We start from the raw sequence: 19,489 nt of genomic DNA, 5'->3' as shown, positions 1-19,489 counted from the left end.
GAGCCTTTTGGCAATTTCGCTCACAACTGGAGGTGTGATGCTGAGTACACAGAAGCAGTTACAAGTCTGCCAATTTTCAACCAAACTGGCCAATATATTTGCTACTGGCATGTTTTCAAATATATCAGGATGTATACAACTATACGTAAGACAGAATAACTTGGTACCCACCATCATTCAGTTGTCCACGCAAATGCCAAAAAACTGCTTTTATGCCAGCATTAGTTAATTTGTCTCTGTAACCAAACTCAGCAATGATCTGCCAGACCAACTCAGCAATGATCTGCCAGAATATGTTTTAACACATTCAATAAGTCATTTAGATGCTTTGCCCACAGAAGGTTTGATTCATTTGGACATGCCGCAATGTGTATGAGTTTAAAGGAGAACTAAACCCTAAAAATGAATATGGCCAAAAATGCCATATTTTATATACTGAACTTACTGCACCAGCCTAAAGTTTCAGCCTATCAATAGCAGCAATGATTCATGTCTTTACAGTTGTCACAGGATGATGTTACAGGGGCTGATACATTATATTGTTAGTTGCACTGGTTTCAGAGCTGCCATGTGGTGGTAATCTGACATTTATATTCTGTATATACAGCATATTGTGCGTCGGTCCCTAAGCTCAGTAACTGAGCAGCACAGAGCATGTGCATAAAAGATGATGGGGGGCATCTTCAAGAGACACAGATCTTCCCTGCCAAAGGGCTGTGGTTGCCTTGGGATGGTACAGAAGCCCAAAACATAACATACAACATTTCTAGCCTACTTCTTTAGTTACACTTTAGTTCTAATTTAAAGGAGGTCTGTGGAAGAAGAGATATAAAGTACTTTTTATAGGACCCCAAAATAAACAGCACAGCCAGAACCATCAATCTTCAAGAAAGAATAAATATTTTTTTGTACTTAAACATGATGCAAACACCGTGCGTCCCACCTCCTCCCTGCTCATGCAGATGCACTATTTACAAGTTTGAAAAATACTGCTGTCTTCTGTTCATTTTAATCTTTTTTGTTTTTAAAAGTCATGTACAAAGCTATTTTTTTGTCTTTTTTCTTCTCTCTTTTTTTAACTCTTGAAAGCTGTTCAGTTCCAACCCGGGGTAAGATATGGGTGGGGTAGGGTGAGAGACGAAAAGGGGGTGGCTCTGAAGGTGAACAAATGGGCAGGGGCAAAGACAAAGGCAATTATAGCAAGGAGGAGACAATAGAAAGGGCAGAGAAGTGACTCTGGGTACTGAGAGAAGAGGGGCTTATCTTATCTAAGCAGAGAAAGAGAAGAAATCAGCTTAGAAAGGAAGCAGAAGAGTTAGAATTCGCAAATTGCGGAGGTGCTGCACACAAATTAACCCCTTGGTGGCCATAAGGATTAGAGTATGCATTACAAAACACAGATCAATGTTTCCATGGCCCATCATCTTCCAAGGGGTTAAATATGCCTACAATACTGTCAAACCATTTCCTCTGCTAGCTGCTTTCCTTTTATTATTACAATATAATTTACTTAGACTTTCCATTAACAAAAATAAAATAAACCAACCAAAGGCCTGGCAGGAGCAAAAATGATGAGAGCGAGAGAAAAAGGGAAGAGACGGCTGAATGTGCATGGGGTCAGCCTCAAGGGGCAGAACTGCATTTAATGGAAGGTTGAATTCTAGTGTCAGGTGGCAACAGAAGTTGGTCTTTATGGTGGATTCAGTCCTCAATATATTCCCACAAGTCCTTTTCATAACCTTCGTGCACATGAAGCAGCAAGACTCGCCTTCTGCTCTCGCAGTATCTAGAAAGGAAGACAACAGAAGGGTTACAGGTGACAAGGTGTATTGTGCATGAAAACACCTTTTTACCCCATCTCCCTCCATAACTAACGCCATACTTGACAGCTTATATCAAAATGTAAAAACCTAGATATTTGCTTTACAATAGTTTCTTTAAATAAAAAATATTGCAATAGAAAACTCATGAAATACAAAGCTGAGAGAGTCTGTGTAGTCATTATGTACATTATGTGTTCTGCACCTTTTTTCAATATATCTATTTCTGATTTAATTCCCTCTTTATACTACCAGTCGAATTTGCTCCTTTCCTTTTTTTATATGGCAAAGTGGGTGAAAGGGTTAACTAAAAAATTATTTATTTTAAATAGCAGTCAATGGCATAGCATTAACATCACAACTATTCACTACAATCTGATCACAGCATAGTATATTCTTTAGAGATAAGGAATATGATATGATTAAGATTAAAACCGTTCACGGCCCCCACCCATACTGATATGTATGGGTGGAATGTTTGTATGTTTGAAATCAGTAGAAAATTGGGTGAGACTGCTTATTTTTATCATCATTTTCATACAGTATAACATCAAACCTTAATTTCTTAAAAAGGATAAAAATCAGCAACTAAATCCAATAGTATGAGGGTTAACATTACTGGGCATTGCCATGTGATTTTTTTTTCTCACAGATAGCACTTTGCTTAGATTGTAAGCTCTACGGGGCAGGGACCTCCTTCCTACTGTGTCTCATACAACATGGCACTTATTCCCTGTGCATATGTATGCATATATAGTATTTATTTATTATATCACTTGTCCTCCCTGTGTGTAATTTTGTAAGATTGTACAGCGCTGCGTACCCTTGTGGCGCTTTATAAATAAAGTTATACATACATACATAGATACTTTGCGCTATAATATTTTATTGTTCTCTCAAATTATATGATGCCTATCACAAACTGAAAACCTTCTGATTAATGTTGTTACTTTGAGCCACTTGATCTGAGGAGCAATATTTCTACAAATGTGAGTATATACTGCAGTGAAACACTGATCTGTGTGGATTTTTGGAAACCTTTCCTTGTTAAATGATCATATCACAGCTACTAGAAGGTTCAAAATTGCAGCTTCTTTTATTCACAACTTTAGTAACTTTGTACCATTGTCTCTCACTAAAAGGACAGAACTAAGAGAAAACACTTGGTCCAAGGTACAGTATGATCACATGCCCACATTGCACATCAGTTTGCTGTAGTGTTCATTTGGACCTGGTGTTAAGAAATGTGTAAGTGATTTGTATATTTAGGTGATGTGTAAAAGCTATGCAACTACTGATTGCATAGATTATTAGTTTCCACAAATAATCCCTGGTAACTAAATGAAATGGTGTGATAAAAATCCTACACAGTTCTCACCTGTATTTGTCTTGCACTTTCTGTTTTATGTCTTGCAGCGAGTCCTGGGAAATGTCTCTCTCCAAATATCCAGATAGAACCTCTGTAGCATTCTCTAAATCTGCTTGATTATTCTATCAGAATCACAAGAAACGCAGTTTACCATATGGAATTTGCATTCAGAAGCAAATAGTAAATGAACAGTAAGCAAATAGAGAAAGGGTAATGAAAAAAGGTGCAAAAAAAAAAAAAAAGTTAAAAGGGATATATACCATAAATTTATACAATGCACTAAACAATGTAAAATAATGTAAAATAGAAGGAAGTGCATTTATTTTAATACCTTTGGGTTCAAATATGTCCATAACTGCTTGAAAACTGTGCTCTACCCAGACCTTATGCCAGCTTCCGGTTTAGACTGTTCAGTATACAGCTCAGAGCCACTGGCCCACATAGACTTCAATGACACAACCTCACCTACTTAAAGTGAAGTGAATATTCATATAGTGGGCAGGGCTTAGCGAGCTCACAGACAATCCATTCCTGCTCTACTCGCTCCTCTCCCCCCCCCCCCCAGCAGCAGCACAAGAAGAGAGACACAGAAGGAGGGAGGGGTTTCCCTGCTGCTGCTGAGTAAAGCCTGTCAGCCAGTGCTGTGACCAGTTCCTGCGGGAGACTGAAGCAACACTCCCATGTCTCATTTGGCTCTGGCTTCAGACTGGAGAGCTTGTGTATGCAGCTGTCATATAATGGCAGTTTTAGGAGGTAAAATGCTTTCAAAATATATTTCTTTCACTTCACATTTTGAGGGAGGATGAATATTATAACTGAATATGAATTTTATATAAAATGTCTCCTTTAAATGCACAAGTTGCATATTTCGCAGCATGCTGATTACTAGGCACTCCTGGAAATAACCACTTCCATGTCACATGCATCTAATAAGGCACGCTGCTCTTGTGTACGCAACATTAGCTGATAAGGTAGAGACCTTCTATGGGTAGAGAGACTTCCAATATGAATTTACATGTAGCTTATTCATTCCTCTTGCAGTCACAATGAGCTTACCTCAAATATAATAGACTGGTTGTTCTTCTTGAGGTAGAAGGCAAAGACATATGTGTACATTAGTGTGGAGCGACACTGGCACAGCACATCAACTGCCTTTTTTAGGAACTGAACCTCGATCCATGACATGTTGTGTTGCTGCATCTCCTCCATCTTTTGCTTCACTTGAGCATACAACTTGTGCTCAAATCGCAGGCTTTGCATGTGATTCATGTAGCGGTTGCAGTAGAAAAGATATCTTTGTAATGCTGCGCGGGATCTCTATTTCAATAGAAAGTAAAAGACACGGGTTAACAAGTAACCAACCATGATGAATGATAATACAGAAAGATGCCAAGCACTTGCTGAAGAGTATCACAACAAGGCACAAGTTATTTTTTCTATACAGTGAATAAACAAATACAGGATATGTTATCCAGAAACCCATATTCAGAAATATCCAAATTATGGACAAGCCATCAACCATGGAATCCATGTTAAGCAAATACTTTAAAGTTTTTAAGATAATTTTCTCTCTCCTCTAATAATAATAGTTCAGTTCTTTCTTTGTAGTATAAACAGAACAACAGAATAGGGTTCTCCCTCAACTGATGTAAATCTAAAAACAAAAAAGTTTCTCTAGCAGATGATAAAAACAGAGGCAAAGTACTCAGAATGGTCTCTCCAGAGACACTTGAGAAAGGGCTCTGCCTGAAACATGTAGTGTGCTGACACTGCCATTAAATTCACTGCAGTTTTCAAATGCTGCCTGGAACTGTCTGATTCCTTTTTGCCTTTTGATCTTATGATATACTGTTGGGGTGGCTCACAGACACCCCAGGAATCCGCAGCTGTATACTTACTGATTATTTGTGCTGAACTATAACCCAAAAAAATGTTTTGTCTCTCCAGAGTAGCCAGTATTTACAGTTAGTATATAGGTTTTTCTATTTAAATAAATAGTAACCTTTAAATTAACTTTTAGTATGATGTAGACACTAATATGAGAATTTGCATTTTTTTATATTTTGTACATTTTTAATGATATTTTTTCTTCATCAGCTCTAAATTTTGGAATTTTAGCAGTTGTTTGCTGGTGTCCAATTTACCCTAACAACCAGACGGTATTTTGAAACACTGGAAGATGAACAGGAGAAGACCTAAACAAAAAATATAAGCAGCAAAACTGCAAGTCTTTTCACTGCCAGGGTCAGCAACTCCCAGCTAAAAGCTGGAGAGACTCAAAGAAAAAAATAATTAAAAACTATAAACAAAAAATAATGACAAAATGAAGGCAAATTCAAAAGTAAGCAACTTAACTTAAAGGTAAACTATCCCTTTCAAGGCCATGCAGTCAATAATATAATTTATACAACTGTATTCATTTGGAGATAGCACAAAGATTGTTTTTGTCAAGAAGCAACTGTAAAATGTGAATATAAGTACTGTATATACTCGATTATACTCGAGTTGGGTGCCATGGGTCCCTCCAGACTAGCACCCTCTGTCCTTTGTTTGCAAATTAGGCCACCTGCAACCAGACCCTCCAGTGCCTGGCCCACTCCCAGTCGCAATACTTATTCCCCTTTACGTGTCCTCCGGGACTGGGTCTGGTGCCAGTTTGCCAATGCGCAGTGAGCATGGGGTAGTACTCATATTGTTTTTGTTGACCCTCTTCTCCACTTACAGAGCTAACATATACCCCACTGAAGCCTCAATTTATGTAATTTACTGGTTTTTATTTTGATTATTGAAACTTAGCAGTAGCGGCTGCATTTCCCACCCTAGGCTTATACTCGAGTCAATAAGTTTTTCCAGTTTTCTTAGGTAAAATTAGGTACCTCGGCTTATATTCGGTTTTGGCTTATACTCGAGTATATACGGTATGCATCAAAATATCTGATGTATGTATTCTACATGTATAGTGGGCCTGCCAATCTCTACCAAAAAAAAAAGAGCAGCATTTCATTAGAAGATGGAAGCTCTACTCACCTCTTGAGCATCTCGAGCAGCCTTTGCATCATCCTCATTGTAACGGTTACAATTATACCTGTAAGAGAGCAATGTAAGATATGGGAATGCTTATAATGTCCAGAAATTACCTTGAGATGATCATAAACTTTGCATTAAACCTGTTGATATACACTAAATATGTTGGAATGTATATGGGGTCCTTAGGGCTCTGGCACACGGGGAGATTAGTCGCTCGCGACAAATCTCCCTGTTCGCGGGCGACTAATCTCCCCGTATGCCATCCCACTGGCGATTTACATTTTCGCCGGTGGGATGGGATTTCGGGGAGATTAGTCGCTCGCGAACAGGGAGATTTGTCACGGGCGACTTATCTCCCTGTGTGCCAGAGCCCTTAAACGTAAAATGTGTACTTTTTAAAAAGTTTAACAGGATGCCACAGTCAATATCCAAATCTAGTTTATATTTGTACAGAACCTTTCTTATCTGTATATTTGCATTTACAAAGTGGGGTGCTTCGCCTTTAAGTTAATTTTTAGTATGTTACAGAATGGCCAATTTTAAGTAGCTTTTCAACTGGTCTTAATTTTTTCATTTATTTTGTATAGTTTTTAAATTATTTGCCTTCTTTTTCTGACTCCCAGCTTTTAAATGGGAGTGACTGACCCCAGCAGGCAACATTTTATTGTTTCTTTTTATTGCTTATCTTTCTATTCAGACCCTCTCCTACTCATATTTCTGCATCTCATTTAAACCATTCCCTGGTTATTAAGATCATTTGGACCCTAGCAATCAGATAGCTGCTGAAATTCCAAATTAGAAAGATGCTTAACAAAAATGGAAATGTTAGAAAAAACACAAATAAAAAAAAAAACGAATACCAATAGCACTCTCTCTCCATCATTCTAAAAGTTAACATACCACCATGTACTCTACAGCAAGTGGCTTGTACTGTACAGCACTGGAGTGAGTGGTGTAAATGTTGCTGGCATTGAAGCAGTGGCATTCTATGATATTTATCAATCTCTCAGGCAGATAGATGACTAACCACAAGGTTATTTGGCAGTCAAGCACAAATCCCACAAACAGGTGTAGTAAAATAAATGTACATGGTTTAGTTTAGTCAAAAGTAGTAAACAAAACTAAATTATAGGCTGACAGATGAGTCTGGGTTTGGGGGTGCAAAGAGAAAGCTACCTATGCAAATACATAATTCTCGAAGAAAAACAGCCTGAGGGGCTGTTTTCATGATGTAGACTAGCACCTCTGATGCCATTGATGGCACTGATAACGACATTTTTGATAATGCTGTCCTTCCTACTACGTGGGAACAGTTTCCCTGTCCTTTCATGCCTTCCCTGTTTTGGCATGAAACAAAGCCCATAAAGACCTGGTTTGCTGAGATAGGAGTAAGAACTTAGCTAGTTTGGCTAAGAGCAAATGCAGGGTTGTGAACGTCAAATGTTCCAACAGTGAGGGCATATAAGCACAATTTGAAAAAGAATCCCTATACTAACACTTGGCTTAGGCAGGTGTTAGGGGAGACATGCCCTTGAGCCAAAAGGTGTTGCACAAAGAGCAAATGTGTGCATAGAGCAAGTATCAATAAGCTGAAGCAGCTTGTATATTTGTAGGTATAATTAAGTACACCCACTTTTGAACCTAGTGATTGTAAATAGCCTTAAACTGTTTATATACTTACCAAGCAGAACCATGAGGCTCCCATGGACCCAGGCAAACCCAGCAGAACTCTGCTTTGCAATTCTGGTTCCGGCATACCATGTGATTGCAACCTCCATCCTTCTCTATTGTCACATGACATTTTGGGCACTCCTGTTATGCAAAGAAAAAAAAAAAAAAGGAAACCAGGAAAAGAATGATACGTGTGCCATTTTCAAATTACTTATAACTAACTAATAAGGCATTAAGGTTGGAAAATTTCTCTCTCTAACGTAGAGAAAGGGGGTATTTTTTTCTGGGGTCTAATAAAAAATTCAGATAGTTTTATTCATTATTATTACAAAGCTTAATGCTGTGTTTGTACAATGCCACCTTGATTGTATACAAAATCTTTTAAAAAATGTATCAGGTTTCTACTGCAGGCTGTACATCAGCTATGAGTCTGAAAAGAAGTCAAGTAGAATTTCCCTTCTGTTCTGTGGCCTAGCTAATTTCAGGTAAGAGCAAAAGGCCTAACGTAGATAGAAGTGGTAAGGTTTGTATCCTGCTAGACTAGTATCCCATTTGCAGACTGAAACAGCACACCTCTCCTAAGAACAAAAATGAAAAGTGCTAATTAAAACTATAGGCAAAGTATGGCCAGAACAAGCCCTATTCATTGAGCTCCTACTAATGAAAAAAAAAAAGTACTACTACTACCTAATTATAGGAGTAATGTGCAAACTTTGGCAAATAGTAAAAGGAAACTATACTGTAATAGGAAAATAAAGGAGGAATGAGCAAAGGTCATCTTAAAGGAATACTGTTATGGGAAAACATGTTTTTCAAAACGTTAAGGGCTCTGGCACACGGGGAGATTAGTCGCCCGCGGCAAAACTCCCTTTTCGCGGGCGACTAATCTCCCCGAGTTGCCTTCCCCTGCCATCCCACCTCGCGAGTCTTTTTCGGCGATTTGCGCGAAATCGCGCCGCCGCGTCCCGCCGGCGACTTACATGTTCGCCGGTGGGATGGCAGGGGAAGGCAACCCAGGGAGAGCCCTAATAGAGCTTCTCCAACAGAATCCTACAAATCTGTTTTTTAAAAGCAAACACATTTTTTTACTACTGAGTTAAAAGCAGCCGATCAGCAGAACAATGGGAAGGTACAAGATAGCAGCTCCCGGTAGATATCAGAATAGGACTCTTCCAGTTACATGGCAGTAGGAGAAACAATAGGTTACCTGAAAGCAGTTCTAATGTGTAGCGCTGGCTCCTTCTGAAAGCTCAGACTCAGGCACAATGCACTGAGATGGCTGCCTACACACCAATATTACAACTAAAAAAATACATTTGTTGGTTCAAGAATAAAATTTGAAATGGTCAATTGCTATGTATACAGTGTAATTTAAAAATAAAATACATGACAGAATCCATTAAGCCCACATGTGACTGTGTAAGAGAAGTAGAGAAATTTTTTTCCTAATAAAAACAATATGCAAGAAGTATGTTCAGAGCCTATTTATTGAACAAGGCAGTATACAGCCCGTTTTAACGATGGCTGGGAGGGGGGGGGGGGGTCAGCGATAAATAGGCCTCGCCCATCCCTTCAGAAAACTGATCAGAGAGACAGAAGCAGGACTAATTTAACAGGTATAAGTAGCTTTTAAAGTGGCTTTTACAATGGTCTTTTTACTTTTTTTTTTAATGGAAAATGGATTTTCTAACACACTGAGTGCATTGTTCGTGGTTTAATAAGATTTGGACGTTGAAGGTGAACAACCTCTTTAAGATGGCCATACATTGTAAGATTCACTCCCCAAACAAGTGAATCTTTACCGCAATATGCCCAACCGCCCTAAAAGAAGCACAATTGAATTGAAACAAATAATTATAACAACTGAATGTAGCAACCATTACCACATGTACAATCCTTAACATACATTTGTCCATTCCCACTAAAATTACATTACATAGTGTGGTCTCAAACATTCATTCCTTACCTTGGTATTAGCTGCAATCCAATTTGATGTTTCACTGTCATCATCACACTTCTTAATCCATTTCTTTAACCACTATTAAGAGAACGTGTTTGTATGTTTTCATTATGCACTTTATATTCCCTTTCTTAAGTTTCTAGGGTTTCATAAAGCCATAGTAATAACCACTGATACTTGAAACCAAATCATTATTTTTGCCACATCTAACAATTTGCACAAAATTACAATGACAAAATATTATTTTTAAACAAAAATACAACATACTATATGCTGCATATCACATGTTCCATATGTAGTGTGGCCCTAATATTTCTAAAACCAACATCCTGCTTTTTCATTGATACTTATGTCTCCTATTACAGCAATCTCTCCCCTGTGATAATCACGCTGTCTGATCATTGATTTTTATCAAAGACTACTAATAAATTTGTTAAAAAGAAAAACCTACTGCACAGAGTTGTATGCCTGTAATGTTAACACCACTGACAGGATAGTAACAGAATGGGGTATGCCATAGCTGTTGACAGGGACATCAAAAAAACAAGAGGTTTCCAAACTGTGGGGTTGAGCCCCTGGAGGATTGTTGGGTAAGGTTTAGCAGTAATTAATATCTTACAGTTTGACTATTCCAAAAACTGCAGCAAGACAACCATTAAAGGAGAGTTGCCATCACACAAACACATCAGTGTCTGCAGCTTAAGGTCCCCTCACCCTGTAACTGCAACCCTTAGCTACTCTGTGTAACAGTAGCACAGGGGGTTTTGCCCACCACCATGGCCATGCACAGTAGAAACCACTACTTCCATTGGATAACCACATTTTGGATGAAAAAGGGAGCTTTCTGTAGGTTCATAAACTATGAAGATTAACCACAGAATTTTAGATTTACTTTAACATTAAAATGGTGCAAAGAGCTGTCATTTCAGCCATCATATCTGATTTCCCTTTAAACATTGATATTAAATCCACACAATTCTCCATTATAATTTCCAAACAGGGTGTGTTTGTTTTATGGTTTCTTACCTTACATTTAACTGGGTCATGCCAATTTTCTCCACAGTTAAAGCTGTAAAGTAAAAGAGGAAATAGTGAGAATGTAAAGAGAATCAAATGTTTAAAACTCCTTATTAACACTACAACAAAAATTATATATAAAAAAGAAATTTCTAATACATTCATAAACATAACATAACATAACATACAAGTAAAAAATCTTTATTAAAAAAAACAAAAGATCTTCATATAGATACATACAGATATATGTTACTGCATATACTACTTTTTTGTTTAGGGTAGTAATTTCAATTTCAATGCTAATATACTTCTTTGTTTCAGCAGAGTACAACAGGAAATTTCCTGATCAGGAAGAGAACTGTGTAGATTTACTAATACCCTTCTTGATGAGAGACTGCATTTGCAATATCTGAATCTGCAAAGCTGATGTGCAGTCAAGAGATCGTAAACTTGTTTAGGCTCCAATTGTCCATTTTCAGTGTCTAGCAAATATGACAAAGTTTTGCTAATTTTCTATAGCATTTTGTCTCTCTCTAATATTGTGTTTATGTCTTCCACTTTTTCCATTCACATTTTGTTTTTTTAACATTTCATGTTTCATCATGCTTTATAAGAAATACGTTATATAAGTTTTAAAAGATCATTTTAAAATAACATTAACAGACAGTGCCATAAGGCAACAGTTATTGAAAAAAATTGGAAAGGGTGGTATACAAAATTACATGGATGCACATTAAGGCCTTAATTTTTCTCTTTAGCAATGTTTTCAGAGGAGAAGTATAGTCCATTTTTCCATTGGGGGGCATCCAGTAGATATGGCTGCAATTTTTTCATAGGGGTAGTGTAGATTCAGTTCCCTAATAATGTGTGGAATAGTCAGGCTCTCTGTTGATTTACATTTTTGTGCAATTAATTGGCAAATCACATAAACCACATAAGAAATGAAAGAGTGGAATTGTGTGGGGGTGTCAGGGGTGATAAAACCCAGAAGTATTAAGTCGGGTGATATAGTCACTTGTAGGTCCAAGGCTTCCTTTATAAGATGTTCAAGTTTTTTTCCATAGGGAAAGTAGTGCTGGACAACCCCACCTCACAAATGTACTTTAAAAATTAGAATACGTTATTCACAATGTCAATGTATGTTAAAAAAAAAAAAAAAAAAACACAGTATAGAAAGTAGTCAAAACTGCTCTTCAATTTCTTACCAGAACTGTCGACCGCACTTGCAGCGCACAGGTTTTGCGTCAGGATACTGAACCTTTACCACATGGTGGCAATCTGGAGCAGGGCACCACTTCAAAAGTCTGTTACACTGCAGGACAAATCACAAAGGAAAATGAAAGGAAGAAATGGAGACAGAGAAAAGATTAAAAGGGTTAAAGAAAAACACACAAAAAAAACATTGTTGTGTAACTAAAATATAATCTCTTTTTAGATACAATATTAAGGACATTGAATACTTTTAATACTTGATGCAAGATTTACTTATCTTCTATCATTTGTTGTCAGGGAACCAATTTTAGATAAAACATGAGTTCCTGATCTCACTCAGCAATCGATTACTCTGGCTTGCTACATAATGACAAGTAAAACCTAGCACGCATTTAATTCTTGGCAAAAACCTGCTTGCAGAATAAAAAATGTCATTATGCTACAAGAGCAATCAATTAAAGAAAAAATGCGTTCCTGATCTCTCGCTGGTTTTTCAGCTATTGGTTGCCTGAATATGGCTTGAAAGTAAGTAGATCAGATTCAAAATGATTTCAATGTTTGAAAGCTTGTCTACCCAGAGAAATAAACATTCAGTCACCAGGCCAGACTAGTTAAGGAAAAGAAAAAAGGGCAACAACATTTAGTGGCATGTTGGAAATGGTGCTCAGTAAATCCAGTCAATCAACACCAACACATAGTTGCAAACCACTTAATACATTGGGATGAGGGCTCCTACTCAGTACCCCAATCTTATAGTACAGTACCACCTTTCAAGGTTACCTATGGCTCAGCAAAACTGTAACCATACCTTGTTATCATGCAATATTCGGGGACTTAATGATAGTATTAAGAGAGCAATAGTTATGGGACATCTTAGAAAATCTGGAGCAGATGTAATCATGCTCAAAGACACACATTTAATTGGACAGCGGGTACGTGCACTTAAACGCAACTGGATAGCAGCTGTGTACCATGCTGAATTCTCTACATACTCAAGGGGAGTAGCAACCTTAACTTTATTCTATAACGCTTAATTACAGATAGAGCAGGCAAATATCTTATCCTAAAATGCGCCATACAAGGAACAACCTACATATTGATCAATGTATACATTCCCCCCCCCCCAGTCGAATTACAAATTCTATCTGAAATTATACAAAAAGTGGCAACTCTTGGCAGCTTTCCATCAATATGGTGTGGAGACTTCAACATAGTACCAAACCCCTCCAAAGAAATACTCCTGCTACACAATTGCTATGCAATTAGCATACAATCAGCTATGTCTAGGATAGATCTAATGTTGGCCAACCCAGATTTTCTCAGAAGGGTGGATAAAGTGTATTTTACTAGCAGACTCTGCTCTGACCACACCCCCAAGCAATACAAAAAACCCCTCCCGTATGTGGAGACTTCCACCAATGTGGATCTTCACCCCAAAAGTTGCAGAGGCATTTACACCACAACTAACAGAGTATTGGGAACAAAACGCCAACACAGCCTCTGAGCAAACAGTATGGGACGCACGTAAAGCATATACCAGGGGACGCAACATATCTTTAATAGCTGCCACTAGGTGGGAAAATGAAGCCAATATCAACACTGCTAAAATATCCCTGGAAAAGCAGAACAAAAGGTAGTAACTTACCCTAACAACACCCACAAAGAGGAGCTGGCAAATGCGCAGAGGCACCTCGACTCACTCTATGTGGAAAAGTTCTCTCAAAGAGAACTATAAGGCAAAGCCTCCTGGTTTGAGAGAGGGGGAAAAAATGGGAAGCTACTTGCAATATTAGCTAGGGATGAAAACCCCCACAATGTAATAGCAAACATCAAAGATGATAAGGGAAACCTACTGTCCCAACAAGAACAAATAGTGTAACGCTTCAACCAATACTTCCAAAATACATATGCAGCCCTTCCCCCACTCCCACAAGAGCAACTAAGTAACTTCCTAGACAGAATAGAACTCCCCTCTATCCCACCAGACAGCAAAATGCACCTAGACAGAGATATCACTATAGAAGAAATAGAAGAAGCTATTACAGATATGCCGCCAGGTCGTACCCCTGGTCCAGACAGCCTTCCAGCTGAATGGTACAAAGTCCACTCTCAAATACTGTCCCCCAAACTATGCACCTTATACAATAACATAACAGACACCAATGTTCTCCCAGAATCATGCTACATGGCACATATCACACTTATTCCTAAAGCTGGCAAACCCCCAGACGACTGCGGCTATTACCGCAGTTTTTGCGAAACTGCTAGCTAACACACTAAAACGAATTGTAAGATCCGTAATCCATCCCGACCAAACCGGATTTATGCCACAAAATGCCACAGACATAAATATCAGACGGCTATTCAATAATCTAGAATACGACCATGATAACAAAGGGAACAGAATTGTGCTATCCCATGACACAGCTAAAGCCTTTGATACAGTATCTTGGGGCTATTTGGATTCGGTGGCAGATATAGGGCTTGGGTAAGGGCACTCTATTGGCAACCCCAGGCGAGGGTCTTGGTTAATGGGAGGCTAACCGACCCCCTCCCACTTGAGCGCGGAACGAGGCAGGGGCACCCTCTTTCTCCCTTGCTATTTGCTCTAGCGATAGAGACCTTAGCAACACTACTCAGGGACTCCCCCAACATACCGGGATTACAGGCCGGCAGACTAATAAAAGAAGTATCACTATACGCAGATGATATGCTTCTATATCTATCCAACCCGAATGAAGCACTATCTAATGCATTGTCCCAGATAGAGGAATTTGGCATTTACTCAGGACTACGAGTGAACCAATCAAAATCACTAATTTTTTCAATAGATCCACTTCCCCCACCTTAAGTAAAGCAGATAAGACAATTACAAGTAGTACATTCATTGAAATACCTGGGTGTTGTCATCAACAAGCAACATACCAAATTTGAAGAAGACAACTTGACCCCGATAGTCCACAACCCATCCAACAAAATAGATACATGGACACAGCTACCCCTCACCCTGCCAGGCAGAATCAACCTACTTAAAATGGTATTTCTCCACAAATTTTTATACATTTTTCACAACTCTCCAATACCACCCCGTGCCAAATGGTTTAAACGTATTGATTCCCTGATCCTAGGGTTCTTATGGGCAGGAGAACACCCTCGTATAAGCCTAAAAACCCTGCAAGCCCCCATTACCCAGGGAGGCCTGGCCTTACCCAACATGAGATTATATTACCTTGCCAGCCAATTAATCTATGCACACTGGTGGTTAACCCCACATCGGGACAACACATCCACACTATCTGAAGCCAATATATTGGGTTCACTTGAAGCTCTAGCAAACTTACCATACAGAGGAAACTCACAACACTACCCCTATGCGCACAGTTACAACCGCTTTTCAAAAGGCCCTCAAACATGTCCAAGGCTCACGTTGGACACCATTATGGGGCAACTGTTCCTTACCCAACTTTACCTCCCTATCCAACATCGCCCAATGGGCTTCCTATAGGGTTAAACAACTGCAAAATATACTAGTAAATGGGAACCTAAAACAATTCCAAGAACTCAAAGAAACCAAATCCCGCAAACAATGCACTTCAATTACCTTCAACTCAGACACGCTTTTCACTACTAATTTCCCACCAAACCAGTGGAAATGAAAGACACCACCCGAGAAAAATACGTACGCAGGAAAAACCTCATCAAGCCCCTATCCCGGCACTACACCATTCTATGGCAGGCTAACCCAGTCCCCCTGGCTAAGGTACGTGAGAAATGGATGCGTAACATACCTAGCTTAACTGAAGAAATGTGGGTCGATGCTTTAAAGTAAATTCCAGACTTGATAATATCTATAGCGGACAGGTATATACAAATGAAGTTCCTTAACCGGGTATACCCTACGCCACAGAGGCTTTCCAAGATGTTCCCCCACACCCCAGATACCTGTATAAAATGTGACCGAGATACAGGCTCATATATGCATGTGTTCTGAAATCGCTAACTATATCTCTGATGCCCTAAGCTTTCTCCGGATTCTGTCACCAATTGTTTGTCTACTGGGAGTGGCAGAGGATTAGTTCTTGCACACCACTCCAGACTTTGCTACCTCCAGCTTCTCTACTATGCCAAAAAAGCCATTCTTTTACAATGGAAATACTTGCCCCCCCCCCCCCCAACCCTACGGTTCTGGAGAACTCTAGTCAACAACACCCTTACCAACCAGAAGCTGACCTACCTCGCACGGGGTTGTCTTAAAAAATTTCATGCAATATGGGGCCCCTCGCTGATCTTCCATGAAACCCCAGAAAACTCCATAGACAGCATACCACAACAATGAAGACAAACTGGTTCCAATCTCCCCAGCTCTACACTCTGCCTCTCTTCCCTCTTCCTTACTCTTTCACCCTGCTTCCCCTATGATTTTTGTTCTTTTTTGTACTTTTATGTTAAGTTGAAAAATGCAAAAATAAAAACTTAAAAAAAAAAAAAAAAATCCAGTCAATCATTCATTCATTAAAATTATGTGCCAATGCAGTACGTCTAACAGAGATTGGACACACCATTGCAAAACTACAGTGTACACACAAGTGCAGGACTACAGAGTAGATATACTTCCAAGATTACAAAGGACTAAAAAGTTAGGAAATTTAAATTTTATATAGAAACATAAAATACACTAATTTCAAGGAATTACGAATAAAGCAAAAGTCCTCACAGACACCCAAATGATATCTACCTATAAACTGCTACAAGCACTTACCTCTACAAAGCTATTAGTAATTAAATGTTGATACTTTAACTTCACTTTCGAATCAGTTATCAAGCGCCTGCCAGGAAAATACAAAAGAATTACTAAAAATCTAAAGGAAATTCTGCATTACCGTTGATATTATTTAACCTAGTCCTAATCTGCACACACACAGATTGTATCAAATGCCTGGAAATTTGGAATGACAAACTTTTACTGTAAACTTTTACTGTTTTTTCTTAAGAAAAGGGAATTGCCTATTACTTTGCTTATAGGCAGTGTAAAAACATATCTTCACAAATAACACCACCTATTCAAAACCATTAAAAAATGTTTGAGCTTATATTTTTGTGGAAGAGAGTATTAAATTAAAGTGGGTTGGTTTCAGTGGCTATTTGTTGTCATTTTGAGTGAGGTGTGCCACAAGTTATTGGTATAAATTGGTATAAAGGCATTTACACAGACAAAAAGCTTCCTTTCTATCTTGCTTAAAAACAACAGTTACAACAGCACTTACATTACTGTGTTGTCATCAACTAAGATGTCACAACCATGAGCAGGGCATGAGATTGTCTGGAAAAAAGTATAGTAAAAAGAAAAATTGAATGGAAATGTAGAAATAAAAATTGACAACTATAACATGAGAGAGTGGAGACAATAGTATGTATGTATGTATTAATTTATTGATAAAGAACTTATAGGTTACAGGGTTACTAGGTACAATTTTACAATATAGACAAGTAGACAGGGGGAAGACAACATAATAAATAAACTAGTATACAATACAGCAGTTAAAGAAGAACTAAACCCTAAAACTGAATATGGCTAAAAATGGCATATTTTATATATTGAACTTACTGCACCAGCCTAAATGTTCAGCATCTCTATAGCCACAATGATTCAGGCCTTCAAAGTTGTCCCAGGATCTCCCCATCTTGGATTTTGTAAGAAGTGTCAGTAACACTCACATACTCAAGAGTGTTCTGAGCAGCTGTTGGGAAGCTAAGCTTTGGGGTTGTTGCAAATCATGAAGCAGAATACAAGGTTTGCCTGTAATATAAGCTGATGCTACAGGGCTGATTATTAAATTCTGATGCTAGTTGCACTGGTTTCAGAGCTGCCATGTAGTAATTATCTATACTAGTTACTAACCAGCCATATATTATGACATTTATATTCTATATATGCAATACATTGTGAGACAGTCCCTATGATCAGTAACTGAAAGCAGCACAGAGCATGCGCAGTGAATCAGCAAGACAGAAGACCCCCTCTTCTATTTTCTACTGGGGGCATATTTAGAACCACTTGATCTTCACTCCTAAAGGGCAGTGGTTGCCTTGGGCTGGTACAAAAGCCCAAAACATAATGTACAGCATTTGTACCTAACTTTTTTTTTTTTTTTAAAGGTAAATTTTTTATTGGTTTTACAACATCACAAACAAAAATACAAAACGGTGTATAATATATTGACATTAAGATTGAAATGGTGTCGAGTCAGGTTTAGGCCAATACAGTCAAGGGTGCTATTACTAGGCGTTGTAGTTATCACAGTGTAGGTGAGTGTGTTCAGTTCTGTCGGATCAGTCACATTTAGTGTGAAGGGGTAGGTTATGTGTCCAGATTGTCTTGATTATACCAATTTTCCCAGATCTTGTCAAACTTGTCATAAGCACCCCTTGTTTCATAGGTTAATTTGATAAGGGGGAGAGCTCCATCCACCAGCCTTCTCCAGAATGTTTGGGAGGGGAGGGTGTCTCCCATCCAGTGCATAATTATTGTTTTTTTGGCGTAGAACATGAGCGTACGCAGTCTGACCACGTTAGTGCATATTATTCCATCTATGACTCCTAATAGGCAAGTTATTGGGTCTACTATCTGCGGTGTACCCAGTTCACTTGCTAGTGTTTCCATTATTTTGGACCAGAATTCGTGTATGGGGGGACAGGACCAAATCATGTGGAAGAAATTGGCCCCGGGGGATTTACATCTTGGGCAGAGGTCATCCTGTCTTCTCCCAAATCTCATCAGTTTGAGGGGTGTTATGTAAGTTTGGTGCAGAAATTTGTACTGTATGAGCCTATCCTTTATTGGGATTAGGAAATCATAGGCATTTTCTGTGGCTTCCTCCCATTGGTCTTGTGCTAGTTCTGGGATGTCTTGCGTCCAAAGACGGTAGGCTCGATCAAAGGGTGGCTTAATTGTTGTCATAATCTCTTTGTATAGCCTAGATAGTAGTTTGGCTGGAGATGGAGAGAGCAGGATGTCCTCTAGGGTTACTGTGGTTATTGTGGGAGGAAGGGTGTAGAATTGTGCGTGAAAGGCGTGCCTAAGTTGGAGGTATCTATAAAATTGTATCTGCTTTCCCAGAGCTCTGTCTTGTAGGTCTTGGTATGTGGGAAACTGAGGACCAAGTGTTAGGTCTCCAAGTTTCTTAAAACCCAGTCGTGGCCAATAGGTGTAGTCCTGTAGTTCCTGTAGGTCGGGTAGGAGCGAGTTGGCCCAGAGTGGAGGTTGGGGTGAGAGGAGTGGCCAAGGATGGTGCATAGTTTTCAAGGCTGTGGTCCATGCTTTATGTGGAGTCAGTAGCGTATGTGGTAGGTTGGTCATATCTGTGTGGTGTCTATAAGGATAGGTGCTTAGGCCTTCTATTGAGTGGAGGATGG

The 19,489-nt window shown here is 38.9% G+C and overlaps 1 protein-coding gene across 3 annotated transcripts in view; it reads right to left on the bottom strand.

Annotated features, from left to right (window-relative positions):
• Window positions 1-879: 879 nt before the first annotated feature.
• The window catches only part of arih1 (ariadne RBR E3 ubiquitin protein ligase 1), a 37,253-nt gene continuing 18,643 nt past the window's right edge, over window positions 880-19,489 (bottom strand). For 2 of the 3 annotated variants that reach the window (XM_012966037.2, XM_012966038.2), the window contains exons 6-15: window positions 17,341-17,396; window positions 16,836-16,902; window positions 12,070-12,176; window positions 10,874-10,916; window positions 9,854-9,925; window positions 7,898-8,028; window positions 6,217-6,274; window positions 4,246-4,506; window positions 3,199-3,311; window positions 880-1,786 (exon numbers count right to left, since the gene is read on the bottom strand). In XM_012966037.2, the coding sequence (XP_012821491.1) occupies window positions 1,702-1,786; window positions 3,199-3,311; window positions 4,246-4,506; window positions 6,217-6,274; window positions 7,898-8,028; window positions 9,854-9,925; window positions 10,874-10,916; window positions 12,070-12,176; window positions 16,836-16,902; window positions 17,341-17,396 (993 nt within the window). In that variant the 3' untranslated portion in view covers window positions 880-1,701. The remainder of the gene's footprint in view (window positions 1,787-3,198; window positions 3,312-4,245; window positions 4,507-6,216; window positions 6,275-7,897; window positions 8,029-9,853; window positions 9,926-10,873; window positions 10,917-12,069; window positions 12,177-16,835; window positions 16,903-17,340; window positions 17,397-19,489) is intronic. The other variant, NM_001123480.1, reaches the window with a different exon arrangement.

This window comes from Xenopus tropicalis, chromosome 3 (assembly GCF_000004195.4).
Source record: "Xenopus tropicalis strain Nigerian chromosome 3, UCB_Xtro_10.0, whole genome shotgun sequence".
Classification (NCBI taxonomy): Eukaryota; Metazoa; Chordata; class Amphibia; order Anura; family Pipidae; genus Xenopus; species Xenopus tropicalis.
The sequence above is the reverse complement of the archived record's forward strand: the minus strand, read 5'-3'. Positions and strand labels throughout refer to the sequence as shown.